Source organism: Rhinolophus sinicus, chromosome 14, assembly GCF_057876585.1.
Source record: "Rhinolophus sinicus isolate RSI-liver-muscle chromosome 14, RSI-T2T, whole genome shotgun sequence".
Lineage (NCBI taxonomy): Eukaryota > Metazoa > Chordata > Mammalia > Chiroptera > Rhinolophidae > Rhinolophus > Rhinolophus sinicus.
The window spans coordinates 209372-230875 of NC_142514.1; the positions used below are offsets into that span (position 1 = coordinate 209372).

General features: G+C 59.9%; 2 protein-coding genes across 12 annotated transcripts in view; both read left to right on the top strand.

Moving 5' to 3' along the window:
* The first annotated feature begins 1686 nt into the window (after window positions 1-1686).
* ISG15 (ISG15 ubiquitin like modifier) lies at window positions 1687-2872 on the top strand. Its single transcript, XM_019712021.3, has 2 exons — window positions 1687-1868; window positions 2327-2872. The coding sequence occupies exons 1-2, from the start codon at window positions 1866-1868 to the stop codon at window positions 2816-2818; spliced, it is 495 nt and encodes a 164-aa protein (XP_019567580.1). The 5' UTR covers window positions 1687-1865; the 3' UTR covers window positions 2819-2872.
* Window positions 2873-4904: 2032 nt separating this feature from the next.
* AGRN (agrin) overlaps window positions 4905-21504 on the top strand; it is a 33562-nt gene continuing 16962 nt past the window's right edge. For 4 of the 11 annotated variants that reach the window (XM_019712097.3, XM_074334345.2, XM_074334344.2 and 1 more), the window contains exons 1-3: window positions 4910-5387; window positions 7501-7762; window positions 19925-19972. In XM_019712097.3, the coding sequence (XP_019567656.3) occupies window positions 5181-5387; window positions 7501-7762; window positions 19925-19972 (517 nt within the window). In that variant the 5' untranslated portion in view covers window positions 4910-5180. Of the gene's footprint in view, window positions 5388-7500; window positions 7763-14766; window positions 15266-19095; window positions 19370-19924; window positions 19973-21504 lie in introns of those variants that run through there. The other 7 variants (XR_012497124.2, XR_012497125.2, XM_019712100.3 and 4 more) reach the window with 5 other exon arrangements.

Sequence of the window (21504 nt, forward strand, 5' to 3'; positions counted from 1 at the left end):
CTCTTTTACTTTTTTATATTAGAATTTCTTTATTTATATCTAACTTATGCCTGTTATGTGCTTTTTGTAATAATAAAAATTGGGTAACAACCTAAATATTCAACAATGTGGGATGGTTAACTAAATTACATTCTACACAGTACTGTAATGGACTCATTATACTAAGGGGAACCATTAAATGGTTGCATTTAATGGAACCATTAAAACAACTAGCACAAAGTATCTATTAATATGGAAAGATGTTTATGATACACTGTCATGAATGAAGCAGGAGTATAAGGGTTTTTCAGTTTTGTTTTTTATTGGGGTGAAATTCATGTAACATACAGGTAACCATCTTAAATTACATAATTCAGTGGCATTTAGTATATTTACAATGCTGGGCAACCATCACCTCTATCTAGTTCCAAAACATTTTTGACAGCCACAAAGGAGGCCTTATATTCATAAAGCAGTCACTTCCCACCCCCACCCTCCCCTTGGCAACCACAATTTTTGGTCTCTGTGGATTTGCCTGTTCTGGACATTTCACATAAATAGAATCATACAGCATGTGGCCTTTTGTGTCTGGCTCCTTTCACTGAGCATAATGTTTTCCAGGTCCAAACATGTCGTAGGGGGTGTCAGGACCTGGTTCCTTTTATGGCTGCATAGTATTCCATTGTAAGGTTAAGCTGCATTTTGTTGATGCATCCATCTGTGGATGGATTTGGCTGTTTGTACAGCTTTTACCATTTGTGTATTGTGACTAGTGCTGCTATGAACATCTGTGCACAAGTACTTGTTTAAACACCTGCTTTCAATTATTTGGGGTGTATATCTAGGAGTGGAATTGCTGGATCCTATGAAATTCTGTTTTAACTTTTTGAGGGATGACTAGACTGTTTTCCACAGCCATCATACCATTTTACATTCCCACCAGCAGCATGTGAGGGCTCCAATTTCTCTACATTCTCATCAACACTTGTTATTGTTCTTTTTTCTTTTCTTTTTACTGCAGTCATGCTAGTGGGTGTGAGGTGGTGTCTTGTTCTGGTTTTGATTTTCATTTTCCTAATGACTAATGATGTTGAGCATCTCTTCATGTTTGTTGGCCATTTGTATATTTCCTATGGAGGTATGTGTAGTCAACTCCTTTGCACAATTTTTGAGTTATATTTTTGTTGTTGAGTTGTAAGAATTCTTTATATACTATGAGTACTAGACCCTTATCTGACATATGATTTGCAAATATTATTTCCCATTTTGGGGATAGTCTTTTCACTTTCTCCATAATATCCATGAGTTCATTTTTGTAGAAAAGATACATCCCTTTCATTAAAAAAAAAAAAAGAACAACACCCAAGCTGAACAAATATTGTCCCAAACCAGTGGTAATTATCTCGGGGTAGTTTCGAGTGTCACTATTTTATGTTATTTCCCGAATACCCATGATGGCGCTTTCTAAGTTTACTAATTTTGCCAGTTGGTAAATGGAGAGTGAAACTCTCTAATCATTACTTCACGTTTCTATGACTTTTGTGAATCACGTAAAGGACTTGGATCTGTAGGCAGTTTCCGAACATACACGCCTGAGGGCGGGGGCGGGGCGGGTTCTGTTTAATATCCCTGGGCTCACCCCCTCCGCGTCTCTTACAGTCTCAGATTTGTTTCTGCTCTGGGGCTAGCCTTGGGAAACGGAAACTGAAACCGAAGCTGACTTCAAGGGCCAGTGAGACTGGCTCCCAGACACGGCGCCCCGCCCTCTGACGTGTGTAGCTCAGGCTCAGAAAAAGGCTGAGCGGTTAGGGCCCGGAGTAGTTGCGAGCGGAGAGGCAGCAAGCTCATCACTGCCTGTGGAGGATCTGGTGCCAGAGCCTACAGCCATGGTGAGGCGGGTTGACAGGTGGGGCAGGTGGGCTGGGCACCCGTCGACTTGTCTCCCCCTCCCCTTGGCAGGACCTGGGGGAGGGGCAGAGCACCTACTGTGTGCCAGACCAGTGGAGCTGCAGAGCTCCGCAGTTTACCAAGTGTGGTGCAGGGACAGGGCTCCCGACGTCAGGGTCTTGGTCTTGGAAGGTGGGTTCTGCCCAGTGGCCAACTCTGAGGTCCCTTGGGGGGCATTTTAGCTGAAGGGAGGCAAAGTGGTGGTCGTGGGCGGCTGGCCGTTCTTCCAGAGAGGCCCCCTCCTTGTGCGTCTCCAGCGCCTGGTGTCCCTCTCTTGGTGGAGAGGACCCAGAGGAGGGAGCAGCGTCCTGGAGCCTAGGGGCTTGCCCTGCGGCCAGTGCATAGTGTGTAGAGGCCCGAGGACTGGTGCCAGGGTCTCTGAGCTCCGTGTGTTGTACAGACAGGGGAACTGAAGGTGAAGATGCTGAGTGGCACATATTTATCGGTGCCCCTGAGGGACTCCATGCTGACAGCGGAGCTGAAGCAGCGGATCGCCCAGGAGACTGGCGTGCCTGCCTTCCAGCAACGCCTGATCTCCCAGTCGTCCGGTGCGGAGCTGCAGAACAGGGCTACCCTGGGCGGGCAGGGTCTGATCCCCGGCAGCACGGTCCTGCTGGTGGTGCTGAGCGACGACCCCCTGAGCATCCTGGTGAAGAACGAGAAGGGTCGCACCAGAGCCTACGAGGTCCGGCTGACGCAGACGGTGGCTGAGCTCAAGCGTCAGGTGCACCAGCAGGAGGGCACGCCAGCCGACCAGTTCTGGCTGAGTTTCCAGGGGAAGCCCATGGAGGACCAGCACCAGCTGGGGAAGTATGACCTCACGTCCCATTGTACCGTGTTGATGAACCTGCGCCTGCGCGGGGGCGGTGCAGGGCCAGAAGGGTGGCGCTGAGGTCCCCACCGAAGTTCCCACCCAGTGCCGTAATAAAAATTGATGCCAAGTTAATTGGCTGCCTCTGCCTCTGCCCTCGCCCTACCTCCAGCACTGTGGCATCTGCCAGTTCTCCATTCTGCGCCCCTGCTACTGAGATTGGGGGAGGGGCAGTGGAGGGAATAGGGCAAGGGGACCCAGGGTCCCTGGGTGGTTACCAGGCTGAGCTACCAAGTAAGAAGCAGCCTGATGGGATCAAAATAGTGAATGCCCACCCTGGAGAAATTGAACATGTGTCCCCACACCTTTGGGAAACTAACTGCTAGAGAAAGAAAAAGAAGCACATATGGAAACCATCCCTGCCCCAGGTGGAGCTGTGGTCAGCCCCTGCACTATTGGTCCCACTCCAACATCTGGGTCAGCAGACAGCACAGGGAAGGGAAGGTCTGGTCAGGTCCCAAAGGCCACCGGTGAGGTCCTGACTGGAACCAGCACCCCTGGAAGTGGTGAGGGAGTGAGTCCCTAAGGCCTACCTGGGGGTTGTGGGTGCAGTTTCCTGGCCCTCCAGGGCCCACCAGCCTGCATTGGTCTGGGGAGGGGTGAGGACAGGGCCTTCAACACACACATCACCATCGGGGGTGAGCTGGTGAACAGAGACTGTTCAGAACAAATACACCAGCCTTCAGGGTTTCATTTAAAGGAGGGACCATGACCAGCAGGGGAGGGGCACCTGGAATGGAGGTTCCTCCAGCCCTTGTGGAAGAGCTTGTGGGGGGCACCTAATTTGGCACAAGCTACACCTGCTTCCACAACAGATGCTTCCTTCTATACCAATTTACCAAATGAGCCCAGGAGAGCCAGGCTTGAGTCAGCCTTGGAAATAGGAGAGATGGGGGTGACACAGAACATACACCTCTCTGGACCAAAGCCCATGACTCTGGGGACACTCAGACCTCAGCTTTCAGTATCTTCAGGGGGATTTGGCTGGAGACCCAGGAGCCCCCTTTCTGGTCTGTGCGGGTCCGTATCTAGGCTGGGGGACCCCAGGTCTGCCTTGCCTATGACGGATATGTGTAGACATGCAGGGGTGTGTGTGAGTAGGAAGTTCTCCTGGTTCCAGCCCCATTTCCTGGGCCCCAACCTCATCTATTTGTCATACTGCAACTCAGCAAGGGTCAACACACACCTCTGATGCCACCCTCCTTTCCTGAACCCCCCCCCCCCACCAGGGTCTGGAAGAAATGGAGTCCTCCAGAAGGGCCTCTTCTGCTGCTCACCCTTCATAGCTTCTGGCTCAGAGCTCTGTGGCTGGCTTGGAGTGAGAGGGTGCGCCGCAGACTCAGCCCTAGAGGAACACAAGGGGTCTCCTCTCCCTCCCCCTCGATCTTCAGCTCGGCCAGGCTCTAATTTGGACCCTCTGGATTTTAGTTTAGCCCCTGCACTTAGTCGGAATGGCTGGAGAAGCACCCTTCTGGGAGCTAGGGAAGGGGCGTGGCTGGCCTTCCACCGCTGACCTGAGATTGCTGCCGCCGCTAGACTGCAGGGGGAGCCCTGCGCCCTGCAGCTGGGCCCAAGCTGACCCGCGAACAGGAGGTGGGCGGGTCTGCGTTACATTCTGACCAATCGCCTCAGCTCCCGGCCCGCATTGGTCCTAGCCAGCTGGGGGCGCGGCTTGCTGGAGCTGCCTTCTCTCCTGGACCAGCTGGGGGGTCCCGGGCCCTGCCGAGCTTCCGTCCCTAGTTCTAGCGAGGGGCTGGGGTCCCCCATCAGGTTCCTCCCGCCGGGGGAGGGGCGCAATTCTGTAGCGCTGCAGGGGCGGCGGGGTCCGGGATCTGGCAGCCCCTCCCTGAGGCCAGGGAGCCCCCGCCGCTTCGGCCACCGCGTAGCCTAGAGCCCCTTGGAAGTCCCGTCACGTCGCCTCCAGATTATGCATTAACCCGACTTCAGCCGCATTTCCTGGGGGGGGCGGGAGACCTCCGCGCAAGCGGGGGAAGGGCGTCCCTGGGGGCGCGCCGCAGCGGAGAGCACCCCCGGGCCTCCCCGTGCCCCCCGCCTGGGCCGTCCTCCGCCCTGGCCAGTCCCACCACCCAGCTTGGCCCGACGCAGTCCGGCCCCCTCCCTTCCCCAGCCCGGCCTCCGCCCGGCGCCGCAGTCCGGGCGCTTTGTTCGCGGGGCCCGCGCGGATCGTGGGGCGCTCGGCGGCCGGGGGCGGTGCCGGGGGGGGGGGCGGGAAGGGGGCGGTGCTGCCCTGGGTCCCGCCCCCGCGCCGCCCGCGCTCCCACCGCCTCCCCGGAGCTGCGTCCCGTCCTGTCCAGTCCAGTCCTCGGTGCAGCACGGCCCGGGCGCTTGTTCTGGCCGCCTTCCGCCGTCTTCGGTCCGCGCCATGGTCAGTCTGCGGCGGTCCGGCCCGGCCCCGCTGCAGCCGCTGCTGCTGCTCCTGGCGGTGGCGGCGCGCTCCCTGCCCGGCGCCGACGGGACGTGCCCGGAGCGCGCGCTGGAGCGGCGGGAGGAGGAGGCGAACGTGGTGCTCACCGGCACCGTGGAGGAGATCCTCAACGTGGACCCTGTGCAACACACATACTCGTGCAAGGTGGGCGCCCGCCAGGACCCCGGGACCTGAGCTCCGCTCCCCCGCCCCGAACCCTCTTGGAAGCCTGGCCTGGGGGCCTCTTCCCCGGCGATCCAGGCCCCTTAGCCCGGAGGCCCTCCCCTCGCGATGCCGGCCGCCCCGCAGAGACCCTCGCCCCAGGTCGTGGGAATGAGCCCCAGACGCTTTGCAGCTCCCGCTCCCGCTCCCTTGGCGACCGCCGAATCCCCGGGTGGGGCGCCGGGTCCCGGAAAACTCGCGAGCGCCGGAGGGAAAGTTCCTGCGTGCCGCTGCAGTCCCACCTGGCGCTGCCCCAGGCCCTGGGACCCGATCACGTCTGCCCTTCCACCCCAAACCCACTCCCTTGGAAACAACTGCGTCGCCCCCCAGGGAGAGTGTGGCTACCGCTCCGCCTCTCACCAGCCAAAGAAAACGAATTGGGACGAAAGGAGGTGAAGCTTTTTGCTTAGGGTGGAGGTGGAGAGTTTTGCCTGTGGTCAGTGCTTAGGGTGGAGGTGGAGGGTTTTGCCTGTAGTCAATGCTGTTGCCCCCTCCCCAGCGGCCTCTGCCAGGGCGAAAAGGGATGGTCAGGAGTGGGGGGTGCACATCTAATCTTCCAACCCCAGGGATCCTGGTTGGGGGTGCTGCAGTGACTGGGTGTGGGAGCAGGAGCAGAGAAGTGGGCGGGGCCGTTGCTGAGCCTCAAGTGTATGGGGGGGCAGGGGCAGGTGCCCCATCCCGCTCCTGGAAGAACTGCACTTCCTCTGGTCACAGCGGTGGGGGGCTTGCCCCGTCTCTCCTTCAGTGGGATCTGGGAGCCCCCTGGAGTAGGTATGGAGAGTTTTTAACCACAGTCCATTCCTAGGGAGGGCTCAGGGGAGCCAGGGCCCGGCCCCTCTCGCCCCTAAAACCACCTCCCAGACCAGAAGTCGGTCATTCCTCTTCCTTGGAGCTGGGGACCGTGGAAGCTTCTTCCAGACTTGCCTGTGGGGCTACAGCTGGGATCCCCCGCTGGGCCCCCTCCCGTCCACCGCTGGGCACTTTGCCAAGTCCCTGCAGGATTTTCCCGACTTCCTCCCCGCTGCTCCTGGGTGTGGCTTGGGGAGGCGACCAGAGCCACCCAGTCCTCCCCTGCTGGGTATCCGCCTTTTGGAAACTACTGTGTGTCTGGAGGTGCGGGGAGAGGGTTGGACAAGGCTCCCACCTGGGCTCCTGGAGGGTGGAGGGGATCACTACAGACGCTGAGGACCCAAGGCTCCCAGCAGGGAGTAGGCAGGTGGACTGTCCACCATTGTCTTATCCCCCATTCCAGAAGTCCTGAAGAAAGGGGCTTCTCAGGGAGTGGGTGCGTGTCCCATGGACCTGTTCTTTTGAGGGTAGCCCGTTCAGCCTGCAGCTCCTGCAACCCTCCTGGGCACCCCTGAGTAGGCTGTGGGCATCCTAGGGCATGGTTTGTCAGAGAAGGTGCCCTCAGGGCCCCAAGAACAAGACGTGGAGGGTGGGGCTGCCCTGTGCTGCCTGAACTTGATTCTGTGGTTTGCAGGCTGCCTTGACTGCACTCAGGGCAGGAGCCTGGCAGGAGGAGGGGTCCTTCAGCTCCCGGGGGAGGGTCGTTACCCACACACAGGCTGGCCCAAAGCCCTGAGCTCAGAGCTTGCTGCCCTGAAACTGCACCGTCCATGTTAGCTGCTCCTGGCTCTGCCCAGAGGTGGGCAGGCGTAGTGGGGCATGGGAGGCAAGTACCCCAGGACAGGTGAGTCCCCTTCCCAGATCCAGCCTGAGCTGACGTGGACACTGTCAGACTTGGGTGGCTGGGGTCAGTTAGACCTCCGGGGTGGGGGAGCTGTTTCCTGGGGGAGGGAGTGTGTTCACAAGCCTCGTGTCCTCATGTGTGACATCCACATGTGCTTCGTTGCATCCCTGGGGGGCTGACCCAAGATCTCCTTACACCTCAGCCCAGGGTTGGGGTCTGCCTGGATGTTGGGCCTGAGCAACTGAGTTGGGCAGAGAGGAAAAGGCCCCGGTGCCCAGTCTGGTGTTTGCCTCTGGCCCCTGAGGACACTTCTGTCTCCCCAGTGGGAAGAGGACCACTGATACCTGTACTCCTCCACCCCAGGTTCGGGTCTGGCGGTACTTGAAGGGCAAAGACGTGGTGACTCAGCAGAGCCTGCTGGATGGCGGCAACAAGGTAGTAATTGGTGGCTTTGGAGACCCCCTCATCTGTGACAACCAGGTGTCCACTGGGGACACGAGGATCTTCTTTGTGAACCCTGCGCCCCCATACCTGTGGCCAGCCCACAAGAACGAGCTGATGCTCAACTCCAGCCTCCTGCGTATTACGCTGCGGAACCTGGAGGAGGTGGAGCACTGCGTGGAAGGTGTGTGGGAGCAAAAGGTGACGGGGGGGGGGCAGAGGGCGATGGGGGGCAGAGGGTGACGGGATAGAGGATGATGGGGAGCAGAGGGCAATGGGGGGGCAGAGGGTGACAGGCGATAGAGGATGATGGGGAGCAGAGGTTGATGGGGGCAGAGGGTGACTGGATAGAAGGTGATGGGGGGACAGGATGACGGGGAAGAGGGTGATGGGGGGATAGAGGGTGATGGGGGGGCAGAGGACAACATAGGGGGGCAGAAGGCGACGGGACGGGGGCAGAGGGTGATGGGATGAGGGAAGGAGTGTGTGTTGTAGGCTGCAGCACATGCTGTCTTATGGTTTGACCTTCCCAGCTCCCTGGCTTCCCAGCTGTGTCTCTGGCTATCTCAAGGTCAGCTCCAATCTCTGACATTAGAAGTGCTCCCCCTAACCCCCCACAATGCCACCATCTTTTGTCTTGGAGCCAAGCAAGTCCCAGCCCTGCAAAGGAATAGGCCTTTTCCTCTTCCCTGCCCCTTCCCTGGCTCTGTGTCTCCTGGAGGGTCCCCAGGTGAATGAACACCAGCTGTTTATGTTCCGGCAGAAGCCCAAACATCTGTCTAGACGGTGCCCAGATGTTGAGCAAAGCCCTGGGAGTGGGGTGTAGGGATTGGGCAGGCTACTGCCTGTGTGTTCCAAGCCCTCTCATTTCTGGGAAGGGACGTTTCTGTAGGGTGGGGGCTTCTATGGGTTTGAAGAGGTGTGGGACTCCCTAATTGAGGTGAAGAAACTTTTTCTTGTCTGTGTCCCCACAAATCTATTCTGAGTGGTCTAAGAGTGCCCTCCCCCACCCAACCTCTGGGAGGTATACAGGGATCACGTGACCAGGGTTCTTCCCACCCCCCTCACCCCAGGATAGTCCCAATTGGGGGCTGAGATCCTTGGCTGGGGAACGTTGCAGGCAGAATGTAGGAACTGCCTGTGGCCCCCACATCCTGTCTGTCCTCTCAGGGCTGCCTGGTGTATGAGGAAAATGCTTTCTCCCCAGGCAGTGGGAGGAGTCTGTGACTTCCTGTCCCAGGAAGGCAAAGGCAACCCTGTCTCTCTTGTTGGCCGGTAGGGCAGTCCCACCTTTTATCTAACTTATTGCTGTGACGCTGGCGTGACTTTTGTGGGGTCCTGGGCAGTGGTGGACTCATCTGGCCTGGGAGGACTGTGCATGGGGAGGGATAGGACCCGAATGGGGTGAGGAGCTCCATGATCTCTTGCCTAGACTGTGCTCAGCTGCTTCTGGGACTGCCTCAGGGTCTCAGGCCGAAGCATCACACAGAGAAGCCGGCAGGGTCGAGTGTCCCTGGCCCCTTCCCAGCATTGGCTCAGCTGCAGGGTCCCAGTCTGGCCCAGCCACCAGGCACGGACTTGAGACCCTGGCCCTGCTCTGGAAGTTTCTGGTCTAGGGAAAAGATGGGAGGGTGGCAGGCTGTGGGATGGTTGTGTCCAGTTTTGGGGATGAGCTGGGGCTAAGGGGAGGCTGGAGAAGAGGGATCAGGACAGAAAGTCCCCTGTGCCTCAACAGGGGATTGAAGAGGCGAACCATTAACTCCACTGCTGGATGGGTCAAACCCGAGGGTCTGTGATTCAGTAACTGAGGCCTTCTGTGGTGTCAGAAGGCATGTGGCAGGAGGGCCACCCTAGGCAGAACAAGGTCCGCCATCTTGCCAAAGCTCCACCCACACCAGGTGCCGGCTCTGAATATGCCAGGCTGGGCAGAGGAATAGCTGGACAGGAGGGTCCACAGGGAGAGTCCCCCAGCCAGGACTGGGTCAGCTCTGGGCAGCCAGCACTCAAGACAGTCTAGGGCCTGAGCTCCTGCTGGGCGTGCGGTGCTGGGACCCACAGGCCAGTGTATAGCAATGGGGTGGGCCACCGGGGAGGATGGTTTTGGGGAAAGGGGTTCATGCTGATGAAGGGACAGGAAGTGACCCTGACTGTGGCTTGGGGCCTTGCAGGTGGAGTGAGAGTCTGGATAGGGGATGGGAAGGGGGCCCAGAATGGAGAGCTTAGGCTTCAATGGAAGGTGCTGAGATTTTTTAGCTGGGTGATATGGTTTTCTGCTCCAGAAGCAGACCAGGGGGCCAATGGGAGGTGGGCCAGGCATTTGAGCAGGTTTGATGCATCATAGGGGCCTGGGGTAAAATGGGTGCCCCGAGTGCCCCAAAGCCCGATGAACAAGGTCCCCTGGAGCTAGGGCCAAGCTTGGGGAAAGGACAGTCCTGTGTGCACATCCCCCAAGCTGGCTGGGGTGGGAGGAGGGGCCGCCTCCTGTTCTGTGGGAGACAGGACCTCAGACCTCACCCCATGTTCTCCAGGAGCCCAGGCCTTGGCCTAACGGGGACATGGCTGGAGATAAGCTGACCCCTCCCTGTCTGCTCTGATCGCATTCTGCTCCCAGAGGTCCCACCGGGCCCAGGGTGAAGTTGGGCAGCCATTAATCTGTGGAGGTCACCCTGAGACCACCAGGTCCCATCTTGTCCCTAGCACATCCTCCCAGGCCTACCTCCTGGTGTGCTGGCTGTGGCCCACCCCCTCATCCCTGCCTGGGCACTGAAGGGCACCTGCTACTGTGCAGCACACCTGGCCCCAGCTTTGCTAGGACTTGCCTTCCTCAGTTTCTCCCCCAGGGCCTGCAGGGTCTTCCTGGTTCTGCAGGTCGGGCCCCTTCCCCAGCCTCCAGCCCCCAGGAAGGCTCCTCCCCACCCTGGCTAGGAAGCCACATTCCTGGCATAACTGAGACAGGTATGTGTTCCTCCCTCTGCACCACCTTTGGGTGAGGGAAGCCGGCTGCTCTGGGACAGCCTCTTCCGGAAGGAGACCCCCGCCCCCTGCTTTGTCAGAGAAGTGGCCTGGACTCTTCCACTGCCAGCCGCCCACACGCCCTGAGCCTGCCCAGGCTGGCAGCTGAGTGGGCATCTCCTCCAGCCCTCCCTCGGCCACCTTGTCCCAGTCTGGGTACTGCCTACATACTCCCAGCACCTCCCTATGTCCACTGCATGAAGGGTAGTCCAGGGGCCTCCCCTGAAGCCCCCAGGAGGACATAGGCCTGGCCGAAGGCCAGCAGGGCAGCTTGGGGCCCTTCCCTCCCCAGAAGGAGCCAGGAGCAGAGAAAGGAAGTGTTTGCCCCCACCGGGACTGGCACAGGGACAGGGTCGGAGTGAGTCTGGCGCTGGCCCAGTCCAGCCCTGCCCAGCCTGAAGCCGGGGTCCTGGCGGCTACACTCCCTGGTCCAATCAGGCCAGCCTCATTCTGGTGATACCTTCCCTCTGGCATGCCAGGCCAGCTGTAAGGCCTTCGGGAGGGCAGTGCTGCGGCTCAGGCTGGACAGGCTGCAGAGCTGGGTGTGGGTGGCAGACACCCCAGACCGGGACTGGCTCTCCACCGTGCGGGGGCGTTTCTGGGCTACCTCCCTCTGCTGTCTGGCACTTAGCTTCTGCACCCCCACAATCCTCAGAGCCTGCCCTACTCCCTCCACATTGCTTCCTGTTCCGGCTTCCCTCTTCTGCCTGGTCTGGTCTGGATTGCAGGTTCCCATCCCGCCCCCTCCAGACCCCACCCAGCGGCCTCCCTGGTCCCGCCCCAGGCAGGCCTGGGCTCGAGGCTGCGTACCGCGTCCTGCTTCCGTCCTGCGTGCTGGGGCGGTGTCTGCCCAGGTGGGGCGTGCCCCTCTCCCCCACCCACCCCCGTTGTGAGGAGTACTCCCATCCGGGGGTTCCTCGGAGTCAGTCAGCGATTGGCGGCTCCAGTGCTTAGAAATTGGCTTGTGCCGGCTCTTAGGCCACCTGGGTTCCTGGGAGGTCGCTGACATTCACTGGAGTAGCACAGGGGGTGGGCTTTGCTGGCTGACACCAAAGGGCTTGCCATCTGATCTCGTTGCTTCCCTTTGGGCTGAGCTGGTGGAAACAGCTCTTGGATTTTTCCAGACCACACCCCAGCCCCTCACTCCCCAACCAGAGAGGAGCCTGGCTTCCATTCTCTCTGGAAATTGAAAATGGGGAAAAAATTGTTTTAAAACTGTCCTCTGCTCTCCCTTTCTGTCTACACCCCACCCCCCACCTCGTGCTGGACAGAGCATTCTGGTGGGGGCTGCCTGTGCCCTCACAGCAGGTCTGGGTGCTGGGATCCGCGCTGCACAGTTGAGATGGAAGATCGCCTGGTCAGGGCTAGTTGGCCTAGGTCTGGGGGCTGCATCCCCCTGCCATCCTTCACAGGCTGGGGGGCAGGTTAGCAGGGCAGTGGGTCCAGATTTCAGGGCCATGGGTCTAGCCAGAGGTCATTCCTACCATCCCCCTGCTTCAGTCAGGCCAGCAGAGCCTTCCCGCCCTTCCCCCCCCCCAGCCTGTCTGCTCTGTTTCCTTCCTGAAGGGTTACTTTTCCCCCCCACCCCTCCCCAACCTGTCCCCCCATCACCACAGGAGGGTGAAAAACAGCTGGAGAAACAGGCTCCTCTGCCCCAGTTCTTTGCCTCCAGCTGTAGAACCCAGGCCAGCTACCCCACCCCCCCCCCAACAAGTTCAACCCTTGCCTAGTGGCCTGGGGGAGGGGAAAATGGACTTCCTTTCCTGCCCTGTTCTCCTGGCCCCTAGCACCCCCATCACCACTGGGATAGAGGAGCCATGGTTCCCCCTGCGGCCTGGCTGGGGCTGGGGCTGGGGCTGGGGGCTGCAGGCAGTCACCACAGTAGTGCTAGTGGCGCTTGACACCCCAGAGTCCCAGGAAGTGCCTGCCTTTCACCATTGAGAAATAGGAGGCTCAGAGAAATGAGATGGCACCCCACTGACATTACTCCATGACCGTGATGCAGCTCAGCTGAGGAGCACCAATGCTCAGGAGGGGTCATGTTGGAGCTCAGGCTGTGGCTGGGAACTGGGGAGGGATGATCTAGGCCTCCAGTGGGGCCTCTTCCCCCCCCCAGAGCAGATCCTGAGAACTTCGCCTGAGGAAGGCCCCCTGCCAGGGGCTGCTTACGCTGGAAGTGGCCCCTCCCCCCCCCCCATGGAGCAGAGGCCAGGCTGGAGAGTGGAGAGGGGGCGCTCTGTCCTCAGTGCACTGTTTCCAGCTTTGTGGTTTGTGTGTGTGTGTGCGCACACGCGCGCATGTGTACATGTGAGTTTACGTGTGAGTGTACGTGTACAGGTAGCAGCCTCAGATATACTGATCTGTGCACATGAGGCTTCTGGTCAGAGCCCCATCTGGTGGCCCTGTGCCTTGCCTGGGTTCAGCGAGGGCTGGGGCCCTGCAGGTGCTCTGACAACAGGCTAGTAAAGGGTGACCTTTGCTTGTCAGGGGACTTGGGACAGGGCTCCAGCCTCTGTCCTCTGTGGGTCCTGGCCTTGCTTGCTGTTGGTTGTCCTGCCTGCTGCCCCAGTGTCCAGCTGTGACCCCTGTGCCTGGTAAAGGGTGGGCACCTCCTCCTGCAGGCCCTGCCTCTGGAAGTGACCTCAGTGCTGGAGATAAAAGGGCTGTGTAGAGGACAGGAGAAAGTTCCTGAAGGCCACTTGGGTTCACTGTCCTCTCATGTGCTAGTCTGACACTCTGGTGCTGGTCTCTGGGGGTGGCAGAGCACTTGGGGAGTCAGGCCAGGCCATTCAGGAGGGGGTGGTCTGTCACTGGACTCAGGTAGGCCTGAGCCTTTTTGGCTCCTCCCCTCAGCCCCCTTCAGTCGCCGGCACAGGGCACTGGGAGCAGGCAGCCTGGTGTGGCTGTGGGCACCTGCCCCTGTGCCCACAGGTGGGAGGCTCCAGTGCACATCTGGCTTGACTGGGGCCCGTTCTGATCCGCCAGTGGGGAGGGAATGTGGGCCCTCTTTTCCTGGAGGGGGAGGCCCTGAGGTCCACTCATAAGATTCATTCATGGGTTCCCTCCTCACTTACATGTCCCTTCACCGCCCAGCAGCAGACCCTCACAGGGCCACCGGAAGGGCCGAGCTAAGGCTTGGGGTGGTTCCCAAGGAGGCCAGGTGTGTGCTGTGTGTTGAGGGGGAAGGCACAGGAAGGGCATTCTGGACGGAAAAGACAGCATGTGAGGTTGGTTGGGTACGAGGAGCAGCAGGTGGTCCCTGTGCTGGGGGAGGGGGCTGGAAGACCACTGTCAGCTGCCATAACCCCCTGGTTGGGAGAGCGAATCTTCCTGAGTGGTGCCTTCCCACCTGACAACTGGCAGGCACCTGGCACCTTTGCTGCTGCTCTCCCCCGGCGACAGGCTCCCCGCACCTAGCTGCCTCCATATTCTCTGTCCTGCGCGTGTCTCCATCCCTGCAGCTCTCTTCTCTCTGGTCTCTGTCTTTCTGCTCCTTTTTTCCCTATGCCAGTGAGTGTCTGTCTGCCCCTGCTTTTCATCCTGACATCAGACTTTGGTTCTGGATCCCCCAATCACCCCCCCGCCCCTCCGTGGTGCCCAGCTCCACACAGTCTCCTCAGCAGGAACACAGGGCCTCCCCACTCACCAGGCAATGACCACACCTGGGCACCACCCTGGCTCCCCCAGCTTTCTCTTTCCTCCTGGAGATGGCTGGAAGAGGTGGGCTTGGGGCTGTCCTGGAGAGGAGGGACAGAAGGCATGGATCAGCTTCCCATTCCTTTCTTTCCTCGAGGTGCCTTCTGTCCCACTCCTCCGTTTAGCTGGCTCCCCCTAGTGGCTGCGACAGGTGTCCTGGCAAGTGTCCAGCTCCCTCCCCCTGCTCCCCAGTCCTGAGATCTGCCCACTGGCTCCTCCTGGCCGCCTGCAGCCTCCTCAGCTTGTTCTCACCTGGGCCTTTGTCGCTGCCTCTGTCTGGGGGCTCTTCCTCCAGATATGTGCAGACTCCTCTCCCCATCATTCAGCTCTCTGTGGATGTCACCCCTCAGACCCTCCAACCTAGTGCACCCTTTGCCATAGTGTTACCTCCCTGAGGGCGGAGAGCTCATCTGACTCCGGACACACCTTCAGAATTTAGCCCAGGTCAGAGAGGGAGGGAGGGGCTCTGGGCGAAGATGAACAAAGAGTGATGCTGAGTAATGAGTGAGAGAGGTGTGCGCAGCTGCTTTTGCAGCACGCAGCTCTGAGAGCCAGGCCTGCTGAGCCCCTTCCCAAAAACTCATTTAATCCCACTACCCACAGTGTGGGCTAACTGGTGGAAGTGTGGGTGGGTACACAGCCCCTGGAGCCAAACATGGGCACTTCCTGCCCTCACCTGAGGCTGTGATCTGGGGCCTGGGCTGGATGCCACCTCCTTCCCAGAGGCTGGCTGTGATTCAGCAGCGACATCCCGCTGTGAAACGCCCATTGTCTGCTAAGGCCGAGGGGGAGGGGACTGCTGCAGCCTGAGACAGGAGGCCAGGGGTTTGGGGAAAGGGTTGCTCTGCCCAGTCTGTTTCCCTTCCCCCACCGAGGCTGCCAGACACCTGTGACTCTGGGCGGCCGGCAGCCAGCGATCCACTGCTCCGTGCCGAGCTCATGGAGATGGCGCAGGCTGGGTGAGGCCTCAGCAGTAGAGGTGCGTGTGCGCATGTGCGGTGCCCTGCCCCCACCCCTTCCTTTCGGAAGGAGCTGGGCCCCAATCCCAACGGAGTGAGCCAGGGGTCATCTGCATGAGAAAGGGGCCAGCAGGTTGCCAGTGGGCTGGACTGTCCAGATGCCATTCCCTGACCTCAGGGCTAGAGACGCACCTGGAGGTGTCCAACCAGAGCCTGTGTGTGTGCACATGTGTGTACGTGTGTTGTGTGGGTGAGGAACAAGCCTTGTGTTGCATGAAGATGAGTGTGTGAGATGCCCAGTGTGTATGCAAACAGCTGTGTGTGTGACTCAGTACCTGTGCAAACTTGAGTGAGTGGGTGTATGTGCGTGTCTGCTTGCGTGACACCTGGAGGACTGAATGTGTGTACACGTGTGTGCAGTTGCATGGTAATGTGTGTAAGCCCAGAGACGGGGGGGGGGGGGGGGGGGGGGGGGGGGGGGGGCTAATTCCTGGATCACAGTATCCTCTGTTCGCCCCTAGGGCATAAGCCTGCCTGGGTTGGTCAGGGCTGAGTGACTTTGAGTCGGATGATCCCGAAATAGCTCTGGTAGCCCGAGTTCCCCTCCTGGAGGCTGGGTCTGGGGCCTCAATGGCCCTTTGTCTCCCTGAAGGCAGCCAGCCCCCGTGGGGGGCTCCGACTCAGACTGGAGCTGGGAGGGACCAGGCTGCCGCCCCGTTCCCCTTCCAGGCCCTGCCTGCAGGCTCTAAGCCCCACCCCAGTATTGGTTGGGTTGGCCAGGCACCCCACCACGTGAGCATCTGAAGACCAGCCCACTTGTGGGCAGATCCTGGGGTTTCTGCGTGGAAGAGGCCTCCCCTGCCAGACCCTACACGGGACTCCACTGAGCCCTAGACTTACCCTTCCCACACCCTGGTTCCTGCAGAGCGCCCCACCCCCATGACATTCCTCCATTGCAGTGGCAGCAGCAGACTGTGTGTATGTGTGTCAGTAGGCACCGGGCACACCTGGGCTTTCACCCCTGGTACTGTCAGAGGGGCCCTCTCTGAACCAAGGGACGCAGATTGTAGTCTTGGGGGCTGCAGTGAGGAGTAAATGGGAAGTGAAAACCGTCTGGGCTCTGTCAAGCCAGGCCCTGAGATAAAAAGTCAAACCCTGCCCTGGGTGCTCCCAGTCCAGGGCGGTGCCCCGGGAGCCACAGGCACTATCAGTGTGGTGTGGGCAGTGCCAAGGTCCATTGAGCTGAGGGGGATGGGAGGCTCCCCTGAGAAGAGGGTGAGGCAGCCAGGGGCCAGTGTCTCCAGGTGGCTTGATGGATTGCTTCTCTGGGGGCATCGTTGTGTGGGGTGGGGGAACCACTTTGTTTATTGGCTTCTCTTGCAAGGTTTCGTTAAAACTTCAGGTTCTAGGGCTCCAAGAGGATTGAAAACCTCGGATGTGGGTGATGGGGGACCCTGATGGGAGGACTGACCCAGTGTGGAATGTGGCACTAGTGTGCATGGCCGAGGGACTGAAAAGGGTGAAGGGAGATGGACCTGGCAGAACTGGGCGCTGGCTGGCAGGTGGCTGCCAGGCTCTGGAAGGTTGGGTGTGTGTGTGTGTGTGTGTGTGTGTGTGGAGGAGCCCACCTGACCAGAAGAGAGTGATCAGGGCTATGTTTGTGAGGCAGCTGGATACCTGGTAGGGTGGACCTTGGGGAGGGTTCAATTGAGGCACAGAGATGGCTGTTGATGCCCTAGGGTTGTGCCACTACCAATGGGCAGAGTTGGGGTGGCACCAGGAAGGGTCTGGGCCAGGGCAGAAGAACCCCAAATCTGGGGGGGAGGAGGGCTCCAGGGAGGTGGGTGTGCACAGTGCTTTCCCAAGGTGGGCCAAGATTAGGCCTAAGAGTGACCAGGGGTGGCACTGGTGGCCATGGCAATAGCAGTTTGGCTGAAAGCGGACCTTCTCACAGAGCAAACACAAATACCCATCCCCAGGCCTGAGTTCAGGGTGTGTGAGTGTGTGACTGAGTGTGGGGGTGTGGTGGAGGGAGGTGCAATTAACGTTTGTTCAGCTGGGGTGGGAAGTTAGTCAGCAGCCATTGGAGGGAACTGACCCCCGTGAGACCAGGGTCCCTCATGCCCTGAAGGCTGTGCTACCTTTCTCCCTCCCCAGAAAGGGATGGCGGACTCTAGGAGGGGCAGGTGGTGGAGATCGTCGAGGGGGGAGCAGGGCCTGTGACCAGGTCCAGGATGGAGGGGACCACTTAGGGGTCCCTCCTACAGGACTGTAGGCGGTGGAGGGAATGTGTTGGTTATAGAGATGGTCACTTATGGCCTTGCCGCAGAGGGAGGGACGGGACAGGGCACCCCCAAAGGGAGCTGTGGACCTGACGGTCCCGGGTAGGGCTGGGGAAGGAGTATCCTCAGGGGGCGGATGTGGAGCGTTCTGACTACGCTCCCGGCCCTGCTGTGACGTCACGACCCCGAGGTTCCTGGGGCGGCCCCTGGGGGGCGCTCCTGGCTCGGGGGACCACGGCGGGAGTCCTGCGACTATTTGCATAACACATTTACATGGAACTTATTTGCGTGTTCCTCTCACCGCCACCGCCGGGAAGAGAGTTGGGTGGTTTGAGGTGTTGCTGTCCATTCTTAGGGAGGGGTGGGCCCATCATGCCACCCTCATCTTCGGTATTTGACTGCCCGCTTATCACTTGTGTGTATGTAGCTGGGACCCCCCCCCCCCACACACACACAGAAACACACACTGCCAGGGTGGGGCAAGCAGAAGCGAAGACACGCACAGGCGCACACGGTGACACGCAGACAGCCGCCCAGAACCGGGTCCCTAGTGCAGGCCCGAGCCCTGCTGCGGGGACCCAAACCCTCACGTACAGCACAGCCCAGCACAGCACAGCCCATCCGGGTGGGAGTGGGAGGGGACCCAGCTGCAGCCCCAGCTCCTACCCCTGCCAATCCCTGTCTCCGCCCCACTCTCACCCCCTTCACCCCAGCACTGCCCCCCAGCACCTGCCTCCTCTTCAGCCGCAGCTCCTACTCTCCCCTCACCCGCCCCTGCCCAAGCCCCGGTTCCTTTCCCAGCCCCTGGTCCCACCTCCTGCCCACTCCCCAGCCCCTGTCCTCCCAGCGCCCCCAGACTCTGCCGCTGCCCGCGCCTGCCCCTGCGTTCCCTTTTGTGCCGCCGCCCTCTGTCCCCATCCGCCCGATCTCTCCTGCGCCGCGAACCGCGACTCCCCGCGGACGCCGGGGGTCCCTGGAGGCGTCTTCCTTTGTCTCTGCTCCCCGCCCTCCCTCCGCGGCGCCCCTCGCCCCTCACTCACCGCCTCAGCCCAGGAGAGGGCGAGGGGAGCCGGCGCTGCTGCCCGAGCCGGGAGCCGAAGCCGAGGCGCGGCGCTTCCCTGGCCGGCTCTTTATTCTCTCCCTTCTGACGCGTGCGCTGCTCCAGCTGCCATCGCCGCCCCCGCCTCTGCCAGGGACTGGAGAAGCCGGGACCCTCCGCGCGCTCGCCCCGCCGCGCCTCCCTACCGAGTCCCCAGTGAGGGACGGCCCGCCGCTGGTCCCCTCGGACCAGCCTCTCCAGTGTAGCCAGGCTGCGGAGCTCCCAGCGGTTCCAGGAAGACTGAGCTCGCCAGAGCCCTGCAGAGAGCTGTTGGCGCCAGGGGCTCAAGTCGGGACGCCTGGACAGGTTGTGGACAGCGGGAGTGGCCGCTGGCCCCCAGTTCCTGCTCCGCCTCCCTTTGAGCCCATATTTAGGATTTCTGCTCCTGAGAATTCTGCACACCTCCCAGCATGAGCCTGGAGGTTATGGATGGGGCTTGGCACCCACGGCCTGTGACTGCAGCTGAACTTTGAGAACATAGCTGTGGTCAGCTGTCTCGGGGTTCCAAAATGGGGGGAGTAGCCCCGGAGAGACCTAAGGGCACCCTGTGAGGACCCCACACCCTGAGAGAGTGGAGGCTGAGGAGCCTGGGGCCATGCCTCCACTGCTGCTGGAGCGGGACCCCCGGCAGCAGCGTGGGGTCTCCCTGCTGGTGCGGTATTTCATGATCCCCTGCAACGTCTGCCTGATCCTGCTGGCCACGTCCACGCTGGGCTTCGCCTTACTGCTCTTCCTCAACAACTGTATGTGGCTGCGGGCGTGGCCACCCTGGGCCAGGCCCAAGTGCCCCTGCCTCTGCTGGCTGAGCTTCCCCTACTTCAGCCGCCAAGGATTGGGGGACAGGCAGTCACAGAGAGGCCATGAGCTGGGATGCAGCTCAGATGGGCCACCTGCATCTTTTGGGGACAGGATTGGCCATTCTCTGGGCCCCTGGAAGCCTGTCCATGGGTTCACGGGAGGCTAGACCTCGTCCTGAGCTGCAGAAACAACTTTCTTTGGGAGTGGGGACTTGGACAGAGTTAGGGACTGGGCTCTTCTAGGGAAATGGGTGGCTGCCCACACCTGCCGCTGGGGCCCCACCTGACAGGTGTCAGGCTATGACAGTGCAGCTGGAGGGGCAGAGAAAAGCAAAGGCCTGTGCTTTTTTTTATCCTCAGGCCTCTGCCCATCCTCAGGGCTCAGGGTGGGGCCGGAGAAGGGATGTGGTCAGGCAGGGGTGACCCCTCCCGGCTGGGCAAAGTGACAGGCTATGGAAGGACATGCTCAGAGGGGCCTAACTTGTTGATTTTTTTTTCCAGACAAACCTGGGACTCACTTCACACCAGCACCCCCAACACCTCTGGATGGTGAGTGCAGGCATCGGTGACAGGCTGAGCTTGGGAGTTTGTGCCTGAAGGGGCAGTGGCACTCTGGAGAGTCAGGGACCATTTTTCGGGTGTGTACACCACACATGTTAGGTGTGTCTGGAGCAGGGAGGAGGCTGGATGAGGGAGCCTGGCTTCCTTTCTGGGGAGTCCACAGTGGTGGATAGCAGAGGGAGCATAGGGTCTGGAGTCCCTGGGCCTGGCAGTGTCCTGGCTGCCAGCCATCGCATACGATTGTGGCCCTGACTTCTTTGGGCTTCAGCCTCCTTGGCCGCAAAATTGGGAGTAAGTCCTGGATCCCATAAGTTGTGAGATGGGTCCGACAATGTGTGCAAAGGGGTGGGGGTCTCAGCAGGACCAACGGCAGCTGTCCAAGGAGGGATTGGAGGGCCTGTCCCTGGGGTTGAGCAGACTGGGATTGGCCTTGTTGACCCCCTGTGTGAGTGGGGTCCAGCCTCCTTGAGGGCCTGCGGGTGTGTGAACAAGCTAATGTGAAAGGGGAAGAAGGAACTGTTAGTGCTGCTGGGGCAGCCTGGGGTCCCTTTGGGGGGGGGGGGGCTCCCAGGTTTGCTCTCAATATCTAGGCTCCTGCTGGGTGGGTGTGTGCCCAGGCTCACATAGTCATGTATAGAGGGCTGTCCGTACTTGAGCTGGGCCGTGGGAGGAGGCAGGTCTGCACTGGGTGGGAGGCTATGTCTCCCACCGGCTGTGGGTAAGAGGACTGGGGCCATCTGGATTTACAGATTGGTCTCAGTGGGACATTCTCCCCTCACCCACCGTCCTTAGCCTCTTCTCCTGAAACCTGACAGGCCGCTGTGTCCCCTTTCCTTCATACAAACACTGACCCTCCACAGAGGGCTCCATACCCACACTCGGATCCCATTGCACACTCGGGGACAGCTACACGCCAGGGCCATTGTCATCCCTTCCAGGCACACACACACCACATGTTTGTGGCCACTGGCAGGGCTCGGGATGTCCACTGCATCCACCAACTCACCCGAAAGTTAGAGGGGAGTTAAATATACCTGCTCCAGCGGTGGCTATAAAAAGCCAGTGCCACCTCCAGCATCGCACATTGTGAGGCGCCTTGGGCATGTGGGGAGCGAGACTGGGAAGCTGAGTGGCTAGGGGGAAGCTCCTGCAGGAGGTCGAGCTGGGGCAGGCATGGCAGAGCCCCAGAGGTGCCCCATCGGGCACGCAGCACAGCTGCGCTTACGAGGGGCAGTTTGCATGATGATCAAGAGCTAATAGGTGTGCCTAGCACACAGGGCATGGCTGTTACGGTGAGCTGTGCCTCCACATGTGGATATGTGTGTATGTGCACATGTGTGTATGTGCGATTGCACCTGTCTACATGCCGTCTCTGCTGGTGTGCATTGCATGTCTAATTAGGAAACTCATCTTGAGTGTTTATGGCCCCCTCATCCTGTGGGGGAGCAGCGGTGTGAATGGAGCAGCCCTCACCTTGCCTAACAGCCTGAGCCTGAGCGTGGCCTGGGAGAGGCTGTTTC